The sequence below is a fragment of the Strongylocentrotus purpuratus genome, unplaced genomic scaffold, assembly GCF_000002235.5.
Source record: "Strongylocentrotus purpuratus isolate Spur 01 unplaced genomic scaffold, Spur_5.0 spur5_scaffold_6, whole genome shotgun sequence".
NCBI classification, from domain to species: Eukaryota; Metazoa; Echinodermata; class Echinoidea; order Camarodonta; family Strongylocentrotidae; genus Strongylocentrotus; species Strongylocentrotus purpuratus.
In genome coordinates, this window is record NW_022145612.1 from 27,092,797 (window position 1) to 27,112,395 (window position 19,599).

Genomic DNA, 19,599 nt, shown 5'->3' on the forward strand with positions numbered 1-19,599 from the left:
CGAATAACAACAAAGATAGGATTAACAGATGTTTTTATATAGACTATATGTATAAGTATAATTTATTCTTTAAAATATCCATACTCATTTTCATATTACGTACATTTTTTCATACAATGTTAAAACATAAAATTGAAAGAATATGAAGTGGAAGACTTTAAATTAAAAGACATTCTGATTATGTTCATTTTAAACATGGCGATGCTTCGACAACATATAATTCCTTTCAACAGGACAATAATATTTGAAAAACATATTAATATTATTGAAATCCTACCTTCGCATTTATTTTATAATTCTTAGGAAGACACGAATGTACGTGATGTGATCTTAAAATAGTAACATTAAAGGGTAACTGTAAATGATTCAAGATAAAAACAACGAAATTAATTCACAGTGACAGAGTGCAAAATGATTACCAGAATACTTAAGTACTTATTGATGAAATATCTCAATATAGGTTGTGGCATTTATTAAAGAGAAGATTCTCACCACATTAAACATTTTGAGAACAATAGTAATGTTTTGAAGATACCTCATTCACTTGAAGTGAATTATAAACTGAGTATACTGTTGATATGTAAAATTGGGTATGAAATGTAAAGCGAAACCGTCCTTTAAGTATAATAAATGTGTGGTTGCTCTTATTATTGGTATATGAACTTATACGAGACCTGTACACATTTTAAGCATGTATCTACATTACAATTGTTCTTAGGAAAATAAGTACGTTCGGATAAAACTATTTCATAAAGAAACATGACAATTGTTAGTATCTCTGTTACATATAATATTCCATAATATCATTAAGAATTCCCCCCAAAACATTAAGATTAAATAAATTAGATAAATCTACCTCGATTTTAACTTTTTTTTTCACGCGAGCAAGAACTATTACCTTTTAAATCTAAAAGAAATTAGACACATACAATTCCATTACAGCAATTTTTACAAAATACATGTAAATGGGAAAAAACACAGACAATCAGATTGCAATGCTATATTGCATGGAATATTGCAGCATCCTTTTAGGAGTGTGTGTCCAATGTCGAATATTAATAGGTTTCCTTGAATAATGAGTATCTTTACGACAGATGTGATGTCACTGATTTGCCTGTACCAACATTCCGCAATTTTCTTGAGATCATAATTATTCTATTCATTATTCTATAGCTGAACCTTTGTACCTCTTTAACATTACAGGGCCCCATTTCACAAAACTTGTCATCAGTGACAAATGACAGTTTTTGTTATAAGCTAGTGAAATCCTCGCTTCTGATTGGTTTATCAACAGATTTGTCACTGTTTTTTGTCATTTGTCATTGAAAACAGGCTTTGTAAAACAGGGTCCCAGGAGTGGGATTCCACTTTCACAGGGAGTCATGATTAAGGCTCACTTCGTTTGGAGTCAAATCCCTACTAAGAAAAGTGATTCAAACGATCCGTTGGAGTGGATTCCACTATGATTCGTAGTGGATTCAAGTCCAAAAGAAGCGATCCCTAATTATGACTACTAAAATTTAGTAGATTTCCGATAAACATGAACACATTTGAAATGGTTAAACATGAACACATTTGTAATTGTTATAATGGATGGCTGTATATTGGATATCGTTAAACTGTGGTTAGTATCACAATGTTGCCCATTCATATACATATTCTCTGCAGCCTATCTCATTTGATCACTAACCCAAAACGTTAAATTAACATCGAATATAATTAAAAATATTGCTGACGAACAGAAACTTACAAGTAGCACCACTGTGGTAGAATATAATTGTACATTACTATGGACGGAATATTGGGTTTCTTTTCTTGATATTCGCCAAATGATTTGTATCGTGAAATCTTCCTCTATACTGCCCTCAAATTGACGCCATTGATCTGTGACGGATTATAATCCGCACAGAACTTTACACTACGATCAACTTGGAGATGCCAATTGTAGATGAATGTGAATGCCAATCCAACTCCATACCGACCAATAATCGGCAAAGTCTCGTCGATTTGAGGTAATAAAAATGGCTCATTCAGTCTTTTTTCGGTCTCGTCGTTGCGACTGGGTTAGAATAGAAGAAGTAGAACAAGTAGAAAAGGGAGAAGGAGAAGAAAAAGAAAAAGAACAAGAACAAGAAGAAGAGGAAGAAGAAGAATAAGAAACAGAGAGAGAGAGATGGCCTATCGCTAGAAAGGGAATACCCCGAAAAAAAATAAAAAGGAAATTCGGAAGGACACATAGTACAGTTGAATATGGTTTTATAGTACAGTTGAATATGGTTACATCACTCAGATTTTATCAGAACAGAATGACGTTAGGCCATAGCTCTAAAGATCGACAAAATTGTCATTTTACAGTTTCAGAAAGACGAGGAAGATCTACAAACAAATCCACTTGGCGAATATTATATAATACTGTGTGTTGGTGACGAAGGTGAATTAGGCTAAGCTACCATCATCACGCTCTGATCCCCTTAGTCTGACTTCTTTACTCCAGGTTTTTCTTTTCTCTGTTTCAATATTTATCTCTGTTGTTTGCGTGGTCGTTTGATTTCACGGTGCTTTTGACAACGTGTAAACCGGTTTGTATATTCTAAGGCAATTCCGTTTGAGTTTAATAATTTTGTTTCATAAAGTAACTCCCATTCTAAATTGTAGCTAAGCATTTTATTGCAGTTTTTTTAAAATTTAACCCCGGAATACAATTCGGAATCCTTTTTGTGAGATGCTGCACGATCATTAATGTAATCCCTTAAAAGGTGAAATGAAAATGAATGAATTAATGAAATGTTTAATTTTGCTATTCAGCATTAAAGAATAATGGAAGTGAATACAATTATGACAGTGCAACATAAGTATAATTATTTAAAGATATTCTGAAGAAGATTGTGGCATATAAATGCTACAAAGTGCTTTAGAAAAATTTGGTTAGTATTGATAAAATCAGTATGTGTTAGTGGGGCTATTACCACAATCATGCAAACACAACAGATGTTTTGTTAGTAGAGTATTGAATAAAAGATGAGAAAAATAAACCTTGCCGAAAACACATCTTTTAGAAATATGTATCGGCGAGGTTCGCTGGCAAGCGAGGCAAAGGGGATTCTTGAGAATTCTCAACAGAGCTAGGTGATGGCAGCGCGTGCCGTCATGCATACGTCTCTCCGCTAAGACCACCCCCACCTTTATCACGCTCATTGTTAACATTTTGACCATTGGCATCATCAGTGGTACGGTTTCCTCCGACCTGAAAGTCCCATCGCATTTGAAAGTTGTTATTTGCATTGGGGTTCACTGCCTCATTGCCGAATGAAAAGTTCTCGAATCCTATGCGATCATCATCGGATATCACTTGTTGGATGTCGCTGAAACTGACAGATCGCCCTCGCATGGAGTTTGATAGCGGTTTGTTTGATGACATCCTGTTCATGACATCCATCTCATAGTCTGCTGCTGATGCCAGCAGGTCAGGAATACTCCCACTCCCATCGAAAAATGGAAAACTCACTCCACCTTCGATGATTTTAGGACGGAAAACTCCTGAATCGGAGTCTGAGTCAGTCAAGTAAAAATTGCTTCCACTACTGGTATCGATATCATCTTGGATAGCGACTAGATTGTGTTGTAACCTGGGATCCGGTTCATGCCGGATGTAACTGGTTCCAGCCACTCCTGACAGCCCATCAGCCGTCTCGTCTCCACTCGATTCGGCGTCACGCTGGGCTCTCGCTCGACGTGATCTGTTTTGCCATTTGGCTACCTGAGCAGGATCTTCTTCTATTACTCTGTTGAAATCAAGAATAAATAATTCACAGATAATTTTTTTTGTAATTTCAAATACTCAAGCAAAACATGCGTGGTTGACATGGTTGTATGAACGAGTCGAAAACTTTCAAATAAATGAAATGAAAAACAATGACCTAAATATAACTCAAATAAACATGACGGGCATTTTAAATATTTCTATTTCATAAAAGAACAATTTAACATCCACAATTCTAACGGAATCATTAGAATGGGCGAATGATTCCCAATAGGTGTCAGAAGATTTTTTCTTCTGAAGAGGCTCTTCGATTTGTCATTATTGCCGAACAACAGATAAAGGTATTATATCCAAAGGTTTTACATTAATATCTTTCATTTTAGAAAAGGTTCAGACTTAATCTTACCTTTTGGAGTATCTTAATTTGCGACACCAACAAATGAGAACAATGGCAAGGATGAAGAAGAGAACTGCCATGATTCCACAAACAGATGCTAAAACTATTACCAGTCTGTTTTCTAAAAGAAAAAGAAAGAAGGAATATTTACATGTATATTAATAAACTGATTCCAGTCGACAATTGGTAAATGACGAAGTGATTTTATTGTTGAACCGCATTGCGTTTTAACATAAGCGACAGCAATGTTTTCCGATCCTACTTACTACAAAATAGCCACTAATAACCATTATCGAAATCACATAGAACAATACAAACTATCTACGAGCTAAAACGACAACAAAATAAACAAAACAAAACAATCATCTCACATTTTAAGTTACTACTTGTATAAGAGAAAATTAATAAATATTTACACTTACGTAAATCAGGAGGTGGGGCAACGTTACTTTTCTCAACCTCACACCGCCTGCCCTCATAGTCACTGGCACAACTGAAATAAAAATTACGTCAAGTCAACAACAACGTTTACAAAAAGAATTGTGTATTAATGTACGCATTAACAATAATTTTTGCTATTTTCAGACAATTTCCGGTAAGCGTTCTGATATAATAATGACAATACTCCGTCATGAAAAATCTCTAGGCATTGATGACAATAAACAGTTTGGCGATGATATCTCGCATTCGGAATTACCCTCTTCGGTATGGGCGTAGATCTTTGAAAGTCCTAGAGCATTTCCTACACTCCCTTTAAAGTTTAATCAGTGCCTACTTCGAATAAACGCGTTTGCCCCCTTCCCCACCCCGTCCATCTTCGTGTAAAAATCCTTAAAGTGGGAAGATGCCCATGCGTAATTATGATAAAAGGATCTAAACTTTTTGCCAACATGGGGGGCGTTTCACAAAACTTGTCATTAGTGACAAATGCCAGTTTTTGTTATAAGCTACTGAAATCCTTGCTTCTGATTGGTTATCAGCAGATTTGTCACTGATTTTAGTCATTTTCCATTGAAAAAACGCTTTGTGAAACGGGTCCCTGGAAATCATTCTCCCATGACGTTAACTCACCTGCATGTTGCGATGGTTTCTCCGTTACCCGGTGGAACACATGTTCCTCCATTGAGACAGTAGCCTGAGTTTCTATCACATGTCAACCAGCATTGATTGTCATTGGGATCTACATAGCAGTAAGCACCGGACGGACAAGGAAGGATGAAACACGCGTCTACTGAATGGAAAGAACCTGCCGAAGAAAAATTAATAAAGATGTACCGACTATTGACAAAAAGACATGATAGAAAGTGACGTTATACAAAAAATGAACACATTTTCTTATCTTGTGTGTTCTTTATAGTATTATATTTGCTAGCTGGATACGAGAAATAAAATGAATTCAAAATCACATTGTTAACTAGAAATATGCGATGAAACGCGCTATATGATAATAATATATATATATATATATATATATATATATGTTGTTGATATTAACATCAATAGTGGAAGAATTCTCAGTACATATAGATACAAAATTAAAAGTGAAATTCACCCAGACTCATATCACGAGGATCCAACTATGGTAATAGAAATATTATTCTTTGGTGATAATTTCCAGTCTCATCTGAAGAAAAAAAATCAGCAACCTACTAGAACGATAAACCACCCCCTTAACAAAACAAAATGTATAAAGAAACAATATTGATATACCCTTACCATTTGCATCGATTGATGCGACGTTATCGACAGTAAAGTTTCCCAGCCGACCGCCAGACTCATCGACCGTGTCGTAGAGGACACCGACGACGTCGCGCTTGGAGTCTTCATCGAGAGAAGATGTGAATTCTAACCTGACTTCGGGAATCACGCTACCTTGCCTACAAGAATTTGAAAAAGAACGAAAGAGAAAGAAAGAAATACACACTCTGTCATAGTGTCATTACAATGTAAAAACCAAGCATTCTAACATTAATTAATCACAAACAAATGTTAATTGATTTTAACCATCGCAGAGACTATTTAAAAAAAGAAGATTGTACTGATTAAACAAATCAATGTAATATTAGTTTTGTAAAATATTTACTAAAAAAATCCCTAACAAGCAAGACCGAAATGCTTTAGAAAGATAAATGAAAATAAAAGAAGAAAACTCTAATACAAAAGGTATTTTCTTCAACAAGTAATTCATATTGAAAATTTAAACATAACATTTAACAGGAGGGAAAAACGCCAAGGTTTGAAGTGTCGCACGAAAAAATATACGGTGTTTGTTTGGCAATCGAGAATTGATTATGATGAATTAAGTAATAGAGAAACTTCCGACGGTTTCCTTTAATCTACAGTGTTTATGCATTGTCCGAATTCCTTCTTCGATTGGTTCTACAAATATTCTTAGAGTGTAATAATGTATGCATGACAGTAACGATTCCTGCAGTACTACGATGGAATATCATTCAAAAGGAATAGGGAGACAAGCGTTTTTGAAAAGAGACATCTAAGAAAATACCACCCGCTTTTGAATTTCAGTAAAAGTTATATTTTACCGACGCTAATGCACATTACTTAACATAATAGCTCATTACAAAGAGAATGAATACGATTAGAAACTATAGCTTTCATTGAATAAGGATCCAATTTACAGGGTAACTGTCTTAACTTGAGGGAATTTGCTAACATACGGGAACTTTAAGCAGATTGAATGTATGGATGAAAACGGTGTAATGTAATACGAATAAAGACCATGTAGTGAAAAATGAATCGTTGTTTTGTTTAGAGGGCTCAAAAGATAGCCTTGAAACACGAGGTAGACTGGCACTCTTGTTAGCTTATTTTCAGCTATCTTTTGTTAGATTATATTAAGCTACCCCTTTTTAAATAGCACACAAAAACCAGACAAAACGAGGGGCGGTGAAGCATTGTAAAAGTAAATCGGTATGTTTCAAGGAACTGCTTCATTATGTAAATTTGTTATTGGAGTGAATTCTCACAACAAAAGTGCCTTCCTGTAGACGGAATACATAAATGGGAGTATTTGCTGTAAGCTCGAAAAAAATCAGGTTGTGATCTTGATACACTTCTGACGTCACACTTCCCTCAACCAGTCGTTACAAGTTTTGTTTTCTTCAAATGTTATGGTATATCGCCCAATTAAAGAATCGAGTTAAAAGGGGAATCTATGAAGTGCGCGTGACAGAGAGTGAAGATTAATTTTCTTCGTAGCACTCCTTTGATAAATCTTTAAGTAAGAAAGATTAACTTTCATCTACACCTTAAATTTTCCGTACCTAATCAGAAGCGTTAACTCTTTCAATATTCCTAGAATATCATTTTTACCAAACGCACAAAGTATTGAATGGCCAAAAGCCCCATTAATGACAGCTATTTTTGGATGGGTAAGGGAGGGAGGGGGGGGGGGGGGAATATATACCCCCACTTCATTGCCAATGAACACAGGTATACATTGAAATTAAGATACTTACAAGAATCTGGTGACATTTACACTCCTTAAATCGCTGGTTGTACTATAAACCTGCTGCATCTGTAACGCAAAATTTAAAATAAATTGACATAAATAAAATCATACTTACAAAGATTTGTACATAAAAATGGTATATTTGTCCCTTCAAAGTTGCTCACTTTGTTGCAAATGTATAGTAGAACGTTTTATATTTGCAGGCCTTCAAACTGTAAAAATTTCCCCAATTTGAAAGATTGCATTACACTGAAATTGCTCCCTTTTAAAGGTACACGTATTAAATTTTTATAACATTTGTCTTCGCTGTACAATCTAGGGATAGTATACTAAAGATGAAAGTGATTTGAATCGAAGCATTGAAAAATTTTGGACAATCAAACCTTTGTGTTCGATTGAAGATTAGGTAGGTGATGTGGTTCTATTTATTTTAAAATAATTGCTTTACCTGATTGATACATGCTTTTATGAAGGTGCACTTACATGGATTCGTTATCAATGGCTTCACAACCTTGCTATGGAATTAAATACAAATGCGCTTAAAAATGACGAACGTAGAAGAATGGCTTGATTGTCTTGTTATCTACATTTAATGAACAACACAATCAATTCACGTACCAGTGGAATAACTTCTGCTTCAAGGTTCCTGTATTGCGGGGACGTAGGTTGGGTCAGAGCGTTAGTAAATTCCATTCCGGTGATTCTGAAGCGAAGAAATACTTCGTTGCTGTTTTCTGTTAGAAAGAAGAAGACGAAAACAAAAAGGATTGAAATTACTAGACTCTCTATCAAGTACGACATCATTTGAACATCAAATTAATGGTCCAGGTCCCAATAATTTTATGTTTTTAGACAACTAGGCATCCCCGGACAACTATCCCAAATGGAAACTGTCATGCACAACAAGTCCTAAAACAACTATCGTGACTTCCCCAACGAACCTTTACTTCGCAGCACAACTATCCCGGAAGCTATTAGCCCACCCCAAATGGATGCTGGATAGGTGTTCAAATCTAATGGTCATGTGGTAAAGTTGTCCGGGTGAAATTGTCCTTATGGCCTTGGTTCCATAATGACATTTCAATTATTATTATTTTTTTTTTTATTAAGAAGAAACAAGAAAACACATTTCAAACATAATTGAAAAATACTGTTTATATTATAAAACATGAATACATTTTTAATAAAAGATGTTCGTTACAAATTATCATATCCTGTATATTCTCTACAACCTTCGAAACTTAACGACAAATGAAATCCTCGTACAGTTCACAGAGACATCATGGAAAGGAGAACGTGAATACCCCAAATGTATTATTAATATAACAGAATAACATCATGACCTTATTTTCTTACCAACTATCGGTGATTGGGCAGTGGTCTCCAAAGGTGCAGCAGGGGTGACTGATGTCCGCAGGCCGGTGGTGCTTCCTGTAGAAGTCTGTGGAACCGTGGAGGGCATGTCACTTGACGTTGAAACCGATTCCGTGTTTACTTCTGTAGCCTTTACCGTGGACTGTACATTGGTCGTGGCTGCAGACTGAGTAGTCACTGGGTCTGTAGATATGACTGTGGTCATTATTGCAGGTTCAGTCGACGGCGTAGATGTGGTGGAGATCGTTGTCGTGCTTGTTGGTTCGGACGTCGAAGGAGCCAAGCTCGACATCGAGGTCATGCTTTCTGTTATAATTTTAGTCAACTTAGATTCAGTGGGGGTTGGACTTGTATAGTTACTCTCAGCTGTTGTTACCATTGTTGTTACGTTTAAAGTGGTACTTGGTTCTGTCACCATTACTGTTACGTTTGAAATAGTTGTCATGTCATCGGTAGTTATAGATGAATCGTTCGTCACAGCTGACGGTGTGGTCAATGACACGTTGGTAATTGGCATTGTTGTTTCAAACGTTGTTGCCATTGTTGTTACGTTTGAAGTGGTACTTGGTTCTGTCACCATTGCTGTCACGTTTGAAATAGTTGTCATGTCACCGGTAGTTACAGATGAACCGTTTGTCACAGCCGGCAGTGTGGTTAATGACACGTTGGTAATTGGCATTGTTGTTTCCATTGTTGATACGTTTGAAGTTGTACTTTGCTCTGTCACCATTGCTGTTACGTTTGAAATAGTTGTCATGTCACCGGTAGTTACAGATGAACCGTTTGTCACAGCCGACGGTGTGGTCAATGACATGTTGGTAATAGGCATCGTTGTTTCAACTGTTGTTACCATTGTTGTTAAGTTAAAAGTGGTACTAGGCTCTGTCACCATTGCTGTTACGTTTGAAATAGTTGTCATGTCATCGGTAGTTACAGATGAACCGTTTGTCACAGCAGCCGACGGTGTTGTCAATGACACGTTGGTAATAGGCATTGTTGTTTCAGTTGTTGTTACGTTTGAAGTGGTACTTGGTTCTGTCACCATTACTGTTACATTTGAAATAGTTGTCATGTCATCGGTAGTTATAGATGAATCGTTTGTCACAGGTGACACTGTGGTCAATGACACGTTGGTAATTGGCATCGTTCTTTCAACTGTTGTTACCATTGTAGTTACGTTTAAAGTGGTACTTGGTTCCGTCACCATTACTGTTACATTTGAAATAGTTGTCATTTTATCGGTAGTTATAGATGAACCGTTTGTCACAGCCGGCAGTGTAGTCAATGACATGTTGGTAATAGGCATCGTTCTTTCAACTGTTGTTACCATTGTTGTTACGTTTAAAGTGGTACTAGGCTCTGTCACCATTGCTGTTACGTTTGAAATAGTTGTCAGGTCATCGGTAGTTACAGATGAACCGTTTGTCACAGCCGACGGTGTGCTCAATGACACGTTGGTAATAGGCATTGGTGTTTCAGTTGTTGTTACGTTTGACGTGGTACTTGGTTCAGTCACCATTACTGTTACGTTTGAAATAGTTGTCATGTCATCGGTAGTTACAGATGAACCGTTTGTCACAGTCGACGGTGTGCTCAATGACACGTTGGTAATAGGCATTGTTGTTTCAGTTGTTGTTACGTTTGACGTGGTACTTGGTTCAGTCACCATTACTGTTACGTTTGAAATAGTTGTCATTTCATCGGTAGTTACAAATGAACCGTCTGTAACAGCTGACAGTGTGGTCAATGGCACGCTGGTAATAGGCATTGTTGTTTCAACTGTTGTTACCATTGTTGTTACGTTTAAAGTGGTACTGGGTCCTGTCACCGTTGCTGTTACGTTTGAAAAAGTTGTCATGTCACCGGTAGTTACAGATGAATCATTCGTCACAGCTGACAGTGTGGTCAATGACACGTTGGTAACTGACGTTGTTGTTTCAGTTGTTGGTACCATTGTTGTTACGTTTGGCATAGTTGTCAATGACTGGTTTCCACTGGTAGTTACAAATGAATCGTTTGTGACAGTCGGAACTGTCGTTTTAGCCATAGTTGACGACACTGATGTTGTATTCATGGGTGACGGTGAGGTTGTCATATTTCCAACGGACGTTTCATTGGGTGATAGCATGCCCATTGTTGTGAACGTCCCATTCGTGTCTGCTTCATCCATTGTTGTTGAAATATCAGCCGTTGTAGCATTACTAGATTCTGTAGTCATTTGAGTTGTTTGAACGGTAGTAGGAGCCATGATAACTGTCGTTACGGCAGGCTCTTGAGTTGTGGTCATGTTATCAGCTGGTACTGTTACATTAACTGTGGAAAAACTGGATGACGTAGTAACATTTTCAGGATTTAATGACGTAGTAACGTTCTCAGGATTTAATGTCGTACTAACATTCACAAGATTTAATGTCGTAGGAGAATCTGGCTCTCCAGTTGTAAAATTCAAACCAGGTGAGTTACTGGTTACGTTGGTTGTATCAGAAGTAGTATTAAGGGTCGATTGCGTTGTGCTAACTACGTCATCTGTGGTGACATCATATGTGGTATTAACGATATCACTAGTTGATGCGAGTGTAGTTGTTACACTTTCAGTAACGTTACTGGACAATGTCGTGCCATATGTAGTAGCATTTGTCGAATTTGTCACATATCTTGTCACAGAATATGTAGTTGTATTTAAATATTCAGTCGTATAATCTTTGGTGGTAATATTTGACGAGGAGTCAGTAGTGCTGTCATTAGTAATTGGGGCTACACTTGTAGTAGGAGTCATATCTGTTGTCATGTTAGACCCATCTGTTGTCATGTTAGACCCATCTGTACTTGGCGCCATCGTCGTACTATTTTGGAACAAAGTCGTAGAGTTCATAGTCATATTTTCAGTGGCTATTTGCGTTGTTACCACGACAACTGGTGTGGTCTGCCTCTCCGTGGTAGGAATGGGATCCGTAGTTGTGTTGTCAGGGTCGTTCTTATCAGAAGGTGTCGGAGAGACTGCAGGAAACAGGACATCAGATGTTATGTTCGTCCAGTAGAGGTTGTAGGTCTTCACTATTGTGGCACTGTAGAGATTAAGCAGGGGGGAATCATTGAAGATTAATTAACCTTTGTGACGATTGTGCTTTACCAATGATAGATTTATGTTCAATTCATGAAATTATAAACTTGGATTTCATAGGATCCGCAAGTATAAGTCGCAACACAGTACTCAGCTCTAATGTCTCTAAGCCCGCTACCTTTTAGTTACAAATGTATTAACATTGACGCCATAACAAGGACCTCCTCGTATAACAAAAACAGTTAAAATGAATCGAAATTGTGTTTATTTTTTCACATGAAGAGTAATGCCAGAACGTAATAACTTTATGAAGTAGTCACTTTAAAGGATTCTTATAGTAGACTAAAATGACCTGAGGTCATAAATTTGAAATGAGAAAGAAAAGGATTGCAACAGAGAATGTTTATTTAAAATAAAAAAAATTACACTAAAAATAAAAGATGGATTAAATGACCCATAACTGCGCCCATATTCAATATATTCTATTTAATGAGATATTTTTTTAGTTACAACTAAATCTGGACTTAACACCGATATTTTTAAATATTTTGATAAGGATATATGCATATTTGTTTTAGTGTCAGTTATGCAACTTTCTGATAGACCATGTTTACTAAAGAGCTACGTCATTCATAATTGTCAAAGACAGGGCGAGGGTTGTTTATCAACTAAATTGATATACAGTGTTCCATTTTGAGCGACAGCCATGTGTTTGTTTTCAATGAGTGTCTCGCCCTATCAGTATAGTCGAATCCAAACCTTTGACGTACAGCGCACTCTGAAAATAGCAATGTTCACACTCTCTACGCCTAAAATAGAGTCACGGCCTTTTTTTGCAATTTTTTTGCAATTTTCATATGATAATGCATGCTATATAAGAAAATCGATTAAAAACAGGGACATATTGTTTTAAATAGACCGGATAAATGGCCTAGTTAATTTTCAGAAGCAACGCACATGTATATTTCAATGATATGTTGATTTGAGAGAAAATGTGAATAAAAACAGATGTCTGTCTGAAGTCGGGTCTAGTGACGTACAGAATTTCCACGAAATGGCAGACAAACAGTCGACACTTTAACCCAGTTTTTCGTTTTGTTAACATGGGAACACAATTTTACTTTTCGAAATATCATTATGAAGTGACGGTTGAAGGAAAGTGAATTAGAACTTGGTTCTGTGAAAGTAAATGCATATCTTGACCAGTGGCGTACGCAGGATTTTTTCAAGGGGAGGGTTTTCAAATCGGGCCCAAAATTTCGCAACGACTCAGCCAGCCGCTGAATAAGCGGGGGGGGGGGGGGGGGGGGGGGGGGGGGGGGGGGGGGGGGGGGGGGGGGGTAAGAGGACACTTTTTTTTGGGGGGGGGGGGGTCTCGAAATTTGAAAATTTGACATTTTGTCCAGTGGGGGGGGGGTAAGGTCACCTTTTTAAGGTCACCTATTGGCAATTTTTTTTTTTTTTTTTTTTTAAATTTATTTTTTTTTAAAAATTTAAAAAAAAATTAAAAAGGGGAGGGTTTTCCAAAATAACATACAAAAACATACACATAAAAAAAACTCGAGGGGGGGGGGGGGGGTTAACCCCAAAACCACCCCTGCGTACGCGCCTGATCTTGACACTTACATGAATACCAAGTTCGTCATGTCATCTTTTTTCTTCGACGGCCTCCAAGAGAACGATACACCGAACTTTTGATCATTATTGGTATGCGTGACGGCCGAGTTCTTTACACCGTTACAGTCTAGCCCTGTTGACCCTCTGGTATCCTGGTAAAGCTTCCTACAGGTGTATTGCCTCCGACATGACGGGCTTGGATCATGAATCCTTTAAAGAATCCCCAATTGGTTGGTTTCCCATCAATGACACTGTGGGATAATAATAATAATAGGCATTTATATAGCGCCGTCTATCTTCCGAGGCGCACACGAAAAATATAAAGAATGAGCGAGTTTGGATGAGTAAAAAAAAAAATTAATAATTTCAGCTTTGATTTAAAGGTCTCTAAGGAAGTTATGATTCTCAAATTAAATGGTAAATTATTCCAAAGAGAAGCTGCTGCAGCTTAATAAGCCCTTTCGCCACATGCTACTCGTTTCTTGGGGATCTTAAGAAGATGCTGGTGTGATGATCTTAGATGATGGTTGACATAAAACGTGTGACCGAAGAAATGATTGAATATAATCACGATTTTATTCACATTTCATGATAATGCAAAAGGTTATGCACCGGCTAAAATTGCTCTGGGAATTCATTTCGCCAAAGACATGGGGTTAGAGTAAGGGTTAGGATTCCAATTTAATTGTAGGTTAGAATTGGGGTTGGGGTTATGGTTAGATTTCGTGTTTGGTCCAGACGTAAAGTTAGGAATTCGTTTAGTGTAGAATACACTGGGTGAAGCAATGTTTGCCAGAGCACAAACTGCAAATTAATATAACATTTCAAAGTATTCAAATTATTTTGAGTACGTGACCCCTTCTATATGTTTGTTTACATTGGGGGTTGTTCAAAACTGGGTTGCATTGTCTTCTTAAAAGAAGTCATTTTTCAAAAGAATTCGATGAAAGATTTCAACAATGAAACACAATACATTTATTTGCTTATCCACCTATCGATAATACTGCCAACTGTCTGATGAAGCAAAGCATGAGGAAAAATATATCAGTGTACTCATCTTTTGACAAAGCTTTTTTTTTCTTCAAAGAATAAATTCGAATATTTCAGCAACTGTCTCAATAGAGTACATATGATATAGTATTCCATGCAAACACGTAAACAGCACGTTTTATTGCTCCACAGATATATTACATGTTAGTTCTGAAAACACCCAACCATTCCTTTATATGCTCCTATGATACTGTTAATGAAGACGAGTTCTATTGCATAATCACCGTTTTATCCACATGTTATCATAAAGTATAATGCAAAAGGTTTAAGCTCCCGCAAAAATTGCTCTGGGATTTACTTCGAAAAGGTATAAGGAAGTAAGTAAGGAATTTCTTCCTGCAAGGTAGTTATTTTCTACTCCTGTGTGAAGAGAGGCAGTTGTAGAGCAATGTCCTACGAAAAATATTAGGTGCTATATTATACGGCTGGTTTTTAGAAACCGTATTCTATGAAATAAATGAAATTTGAGCAGTGAAGTTCCGGTGAAGTTGATTTATTTTGAGGTACAATGTAACGAGCACCCTTGTAGCCGTCCTTGTTTTGAAATAATACATAATAATTTGAAATACAATCGAATATTGCTATTTTTGCTTAAATAATTCACTTGAATCCTGAGCTTCGATTCTAGAGAAGGAAAAGGTTGTCTCTTTTCAGTAATTAGATCAATGTGGAGATAGATACAACTTAACAAAAATGAAATGTACACATTGTATGTTAGACTACACGCATCTTTGATACCATTAAGTTGTAAATTTGAGACAGGGAATATCTTTACTTCTTGTGTACATTCATCAAACAAGTACTAGGTCCAAATATTGTAGAATGAATTTGTTTCCTTGTAATGGGCGACCATAAACGAGGTGATTCGGGTGACTCGTTCAGCCATTACACATTTCCCCTTGAAGTTAATGAAGCCTGTTATAGCCTAGTGGCAACAATACCAGAGAGAAACCAGGTAAAACATGGAAGTACATATACATTATATCTCGAAGGGGTTTTCCCTAGCTTAATATAAAATGCCAACTGTGTGTATATTTCATTTTTCATTTTCATAACGAAGAGAATGTGAAGGCCTAATCTCTACTCGAATTAGGAATACACGTGTTAGGTTTATATCGCATATCCAGACAGCTGTTCCCGGACTACCATCCATCCAACTGCCTTTGGGCCAACTTATACACTAGAATAACTATCGTTAAACCATATGCATAGAGCATTTGCTTTTTTGAGCAATAACAATTAGCTCTAAGAGAAGAAGAAAAAAACTTTCCCGAAATAATGATACAATATCATGGACTTAAAACATTCTAGTGGCCATGTGCATACGTCTTGCCCAGGAGTATATTTTGGGTAGTTTTTTTCCTAGGGGTAAATTTCCCTGTACCAGTTGTCCAGGTATAACTGTGCAAAGGCCATGGTGAGAGTCTGTTAGTTGTGAAGACTTTACAGGGAACCATTCTAATGATCATGTAGTAAATTTATACAAAGCTATCTTTTTCAACAGAATTATTAAAAATGAAATAACACGGAAGTGCATTATTTTATCTGAATGGACCAATTACTGATACTTGATAAATAACACTAAGAAAAACTAACTGCAAACTTTTTCTATTTTCATTTACAGATATATAAAACTATTAGTTAATAAATAACTAAATAGTAATGTTTATATTCTCAATGTGTGTCTCAATTACGTTCCCAATGTGTATCTACCATAAAGAATACGTGGATTCGGTTCTTACAATGGTACTGCAATATAATAAATCTCCTATATATTTTCATTTGAAAGGCGTCGTTTAATATTTGACAGAATGCCAGTCTATGCTATTTCGGACGTTGCTCCCGATCAATTTTAGAGTGGAGAAACTGACATACATGACTGTGTGTCAAAAGAAGTTTGTGGAGTTTGAATTCATCAAAAACAGAGGACGACAAAGTTTGTTTTAGAACTCTCTGTTTACTTTTGTGAACTGCTCTGACGGTGAATGTCAACTTTGCACAAGGTGGCACACCTTGAGTCAATATGAATTTATTATTTGATATTTCAAAATGATTTGGTGAGCAAGAAGGTTGTAATTGCTTATTTTCTGGTCTCACGCCACGTAGGCAAAAACAAAAGGTTTGTTTGCAAATGCAGTCGAATACACGCTGTAAATAAAATGGCGTTATTTCCCCCAAAAATGTGTGTTTGTTTTTTCGGTTAGATTTTATGCGCGAAATGCCCACCAAAATGTTACATCTTAATTTACCTACAGATAAGACAAGTATAATCTTTGGAGGTAGATTGAAAGAACACCATCTCCTCCGAGTCGACGCTCTTGATTAATACCAAGAAATTGTATCAATTGCACACTGGACAATCAAATACAAAAGAGGAATACAATGGAAAGAAATGCGGAAGTACTTCCACATTTCTAAACAAAAGAAAATGATTTACGCTACACAAAGAATTAAGTATATCTAACAACGCTATTTGGAACCGTGAACAGGAACATTATCACATCTACCATGTAATGTTGTTCTCAGCAATCAAATGCTTACAGTATATATTTGTCTTTGAGTAAATTTAACCTTAGAAACTGAACATATATATATATATATATATATTTACTATACTATACATATAAATATGTAAATATTCAAAATCGACCATTGTTTCCAGTTCTACAGAAAGCACATCCTATTCAACTTGTATTTCTCTCTACTTCACAAAATACCACCTGTTAATAGCGGTTATTGTCCCTTCGTTTTAAAGTACTGTACAATAAAATCACAGCTGCTCAGTACACCTCCAATACAATATTCCAATTATCACATCAAGACCATGTGTAATAAATAGTAGTAGTAGTAGCCTAGTAGTAGTGATAGTAGTAGTAGTAGTAGCCTAGTAGTAGTAATAGTAGTAGCCTAGTAGTAGTAGTAGTAGTAGTAGTAGTAGTAGTATTATAAGTAGTAGTAGTAGTAGTAGTAGTAGTAGTAGTAGAAGTAGTAGTAGTAGAAGTAATAGTACAATGTAGTAATAGAAGTAGTAGTAGTAGTAGTAGTAGTAATAGTAGTAGTAGTAATAGTAAGAATAATACTCATAATAATGAAGAAGAAGAAGAAAAATGATTATAACAATTATAGATTGATGTCAATAATAAAAATAATAATAAGAAGAAGTATGATATTATTGATAATGATGACAATAAAATGTATAATAATAATAATAATAATATTAATAGTATTAGAAAAAGAAGCGATAATAATGTTAATGATACTTCTACATGTACTTCTACTTCTATGACGATACGTATTGCCTTGTTGGTGCGTTAAAAATAGTACATGTAGTCGAAGTAGTAATAGTAGTAGTAATAGTAGAAGAGGTAGAAATAGCAGTAGTAATAGCAGTAGTAATAGTATGCAGATATACTGTACAATTAATACTACAAAATACTTTTCTACTTTTAAATCTATTAACCAATTGTTTAAAACAATTATCTTTGTATTGGATCATACATTAAAACTATGAATAAATTGCTATACTGTTTGTGCATAATTGCGACATAAATGTGAAGCCATATTATCTGTAATATTACCATGAACGGTAGTTTTGCCGTCATCGTCATCGTCGTCTTCGTCGTCGTCTATCATCACACTGGTTGTCATGGTAATACCAAGTAAATTGATGTTAACTTGAGGAGGCAGAGCGTGTCCTGGTATCAAATCCCCACACGCCTCTAGAGGAGCACCTGCCGGGTACCCAGTAGTAGGTATCACAAGTAGTATCAGCAGCAGCAGACCCACTATCGTGCCATCCCATCGCACTGGGGGTCCTGATATGAGCGTCCGTATCACCATCGCCGGCGAAAGACGAGACTTCTCCCGTCTTCATCGACTACGATTTCCTTAAAAAAAACACTTCCGTAAAGTTAGTTCCGAGGATGACAGTGTCTGTCCAATGCGAATGCATCCCCATAGCCTTTGAGTATCTGCCTTTGAGACGCCTTACTCCACTCTCTAGTCATCGTTGTATGGGCTCTACAATCAAACCGCTTGCGATCCCACTCACACAATACGCTGTTATGTCATGCTGCATTGTTACACTACATTCCAAAGAAAGTCCTCGCTGGGTATTGTGTTTTCTAACTCTAACGAAAAAAGGGTGTCACGGCGAAACGGTGTTCACTTCCTCCGCTACTGTTTAATCAGATATCTACCTCTCTTATAATTTGCAATAGACAAACCCCTTTTCTGTTATAGAAGTACGATTAGACAAAAAGGTATGTCTTTCAATTGGTAAAGTTTTTAGAACGTAGATGTGTGGCCTTCGGTGAAAGGTTAAAATGTGAACTACCCAAGTCCACGAATCCATAGAGCCGCCGTTTCGAGCTGATTGTCCCTTCGCTGGGCAGGGGCGTATGCTCGACTCGCTATTCACTCAGCCTGTGTCACCAACCGACTTAAAAGGGTGGGGTACCTTTAACTATCAATAGAAGCTCGCGAGCGCTATTCAAAACCGCCAACCAACCGTGCGTTGCATGACTCAGATTTACCAGTGTGGCGATGGTAAAAGGTAAACATCTTACTTTTGTCACACCGCCTATCACTGCTGATTCAAACATGTCAAATGGCCCATTATTCTGATTTAGTTTATTCATTTATGCCACCATGGCGGTACATACTCGAGATTGGAGGATATACGTAGGCAAAGTGGGCGAGCACAATCACTTATTCATATGCGGTGGTAGGAGCGAAAACTAAAGCTTGTTTGTTACTGCTCTGTTTGTCCTGGGTTATTTGCTAACAGGTTGATATTCGTTACTTCGTACAACTGAGTTCAAACAGATTATTACAACAGGGCTTCTTTGCAAACTTGTTGAACATGT

The 19,599-nt window shown here is 36.6% G+C and overlaps 1 protein-coding gene across 3 annotated transcripts; it reads right to left on the minus strand.

Annotated features, from left to right (window-relative positions):
* Positions 1 to 31: 31 nt before the first annotated feature.
* Positions 32 to 19,136, minus strand: LOC580994 (mucin-5AC). 3 transcript variants are annotated; one of them, XM_030972955.1, is made up of 11 exons: positions 18,310 to 19,136; positions 13,691 to 13,932; positions 11,410 to 12,068; positions 8,986 to 11,355; positions 8,248 to 8,363; positions 7,637 to 7,695; positions 5,874 to 6,034; positions 5,229 to 5,403; positions 4,580 to 4,650; positions 4,167 to 4,278; positions 32 to 3,782 (listed from the first exon to the last, which is right to left on the minus strand). In XM_030972955.1, exons 2-11 carry the CDS (start codon positions 13,708 to 13,710, stop codon positions 3,146 to 3,148), a joined length of 4,380 nt encoding a protein of 1,459 aa, XP_030828815.1. In that variant the 5' UTR covers positions 13,711 to 13,932; positions 18,310 to 19,136; the 3' UTR covers positions 32 to 3,145. The 3 variants fall into 3 exon arrangements, with proteins under 3 accessions (XP_030828815.1, XP_030828814.1, XP_030828816.1); XM_030972954.1 differs by having other exon boundaries at positions 8,986 to 12,068; XM_030972956.1 differs by lacking the exon at positions 13,691 to 13,932 and having other exon boundaries at positions 8,986 to 12,068.
* Between the last annotated feature and the right edge of the window lie 463 nt (positions 19,137 to 19,599).

What these genes read in the sequence shown, in the direction of transcription:
- LOC580994 (XM_030972954.1), bottom strand. Translation starts at nt 13,710, where the DNA reads ATGACGAACTTGGTATTCAT. An exon ending in ATGACGAACTTGGTATTCAT is followed by an intron (nt 12,069 to 13,690) that starts GTAAGTGTCAAG and finishes TAATCTCTACAG; the next exon opens with TGCCACAATAGTGAAGACCT. An exon ending in TGCCCAATCACCGATAGTTG is followed by an intron (nt 8,364 to 8,985) that starts GTAAGAAAATAA and finishes TCTTTCTAACAG; the next exon opens with AAAACAGCAACGAAGTATTT.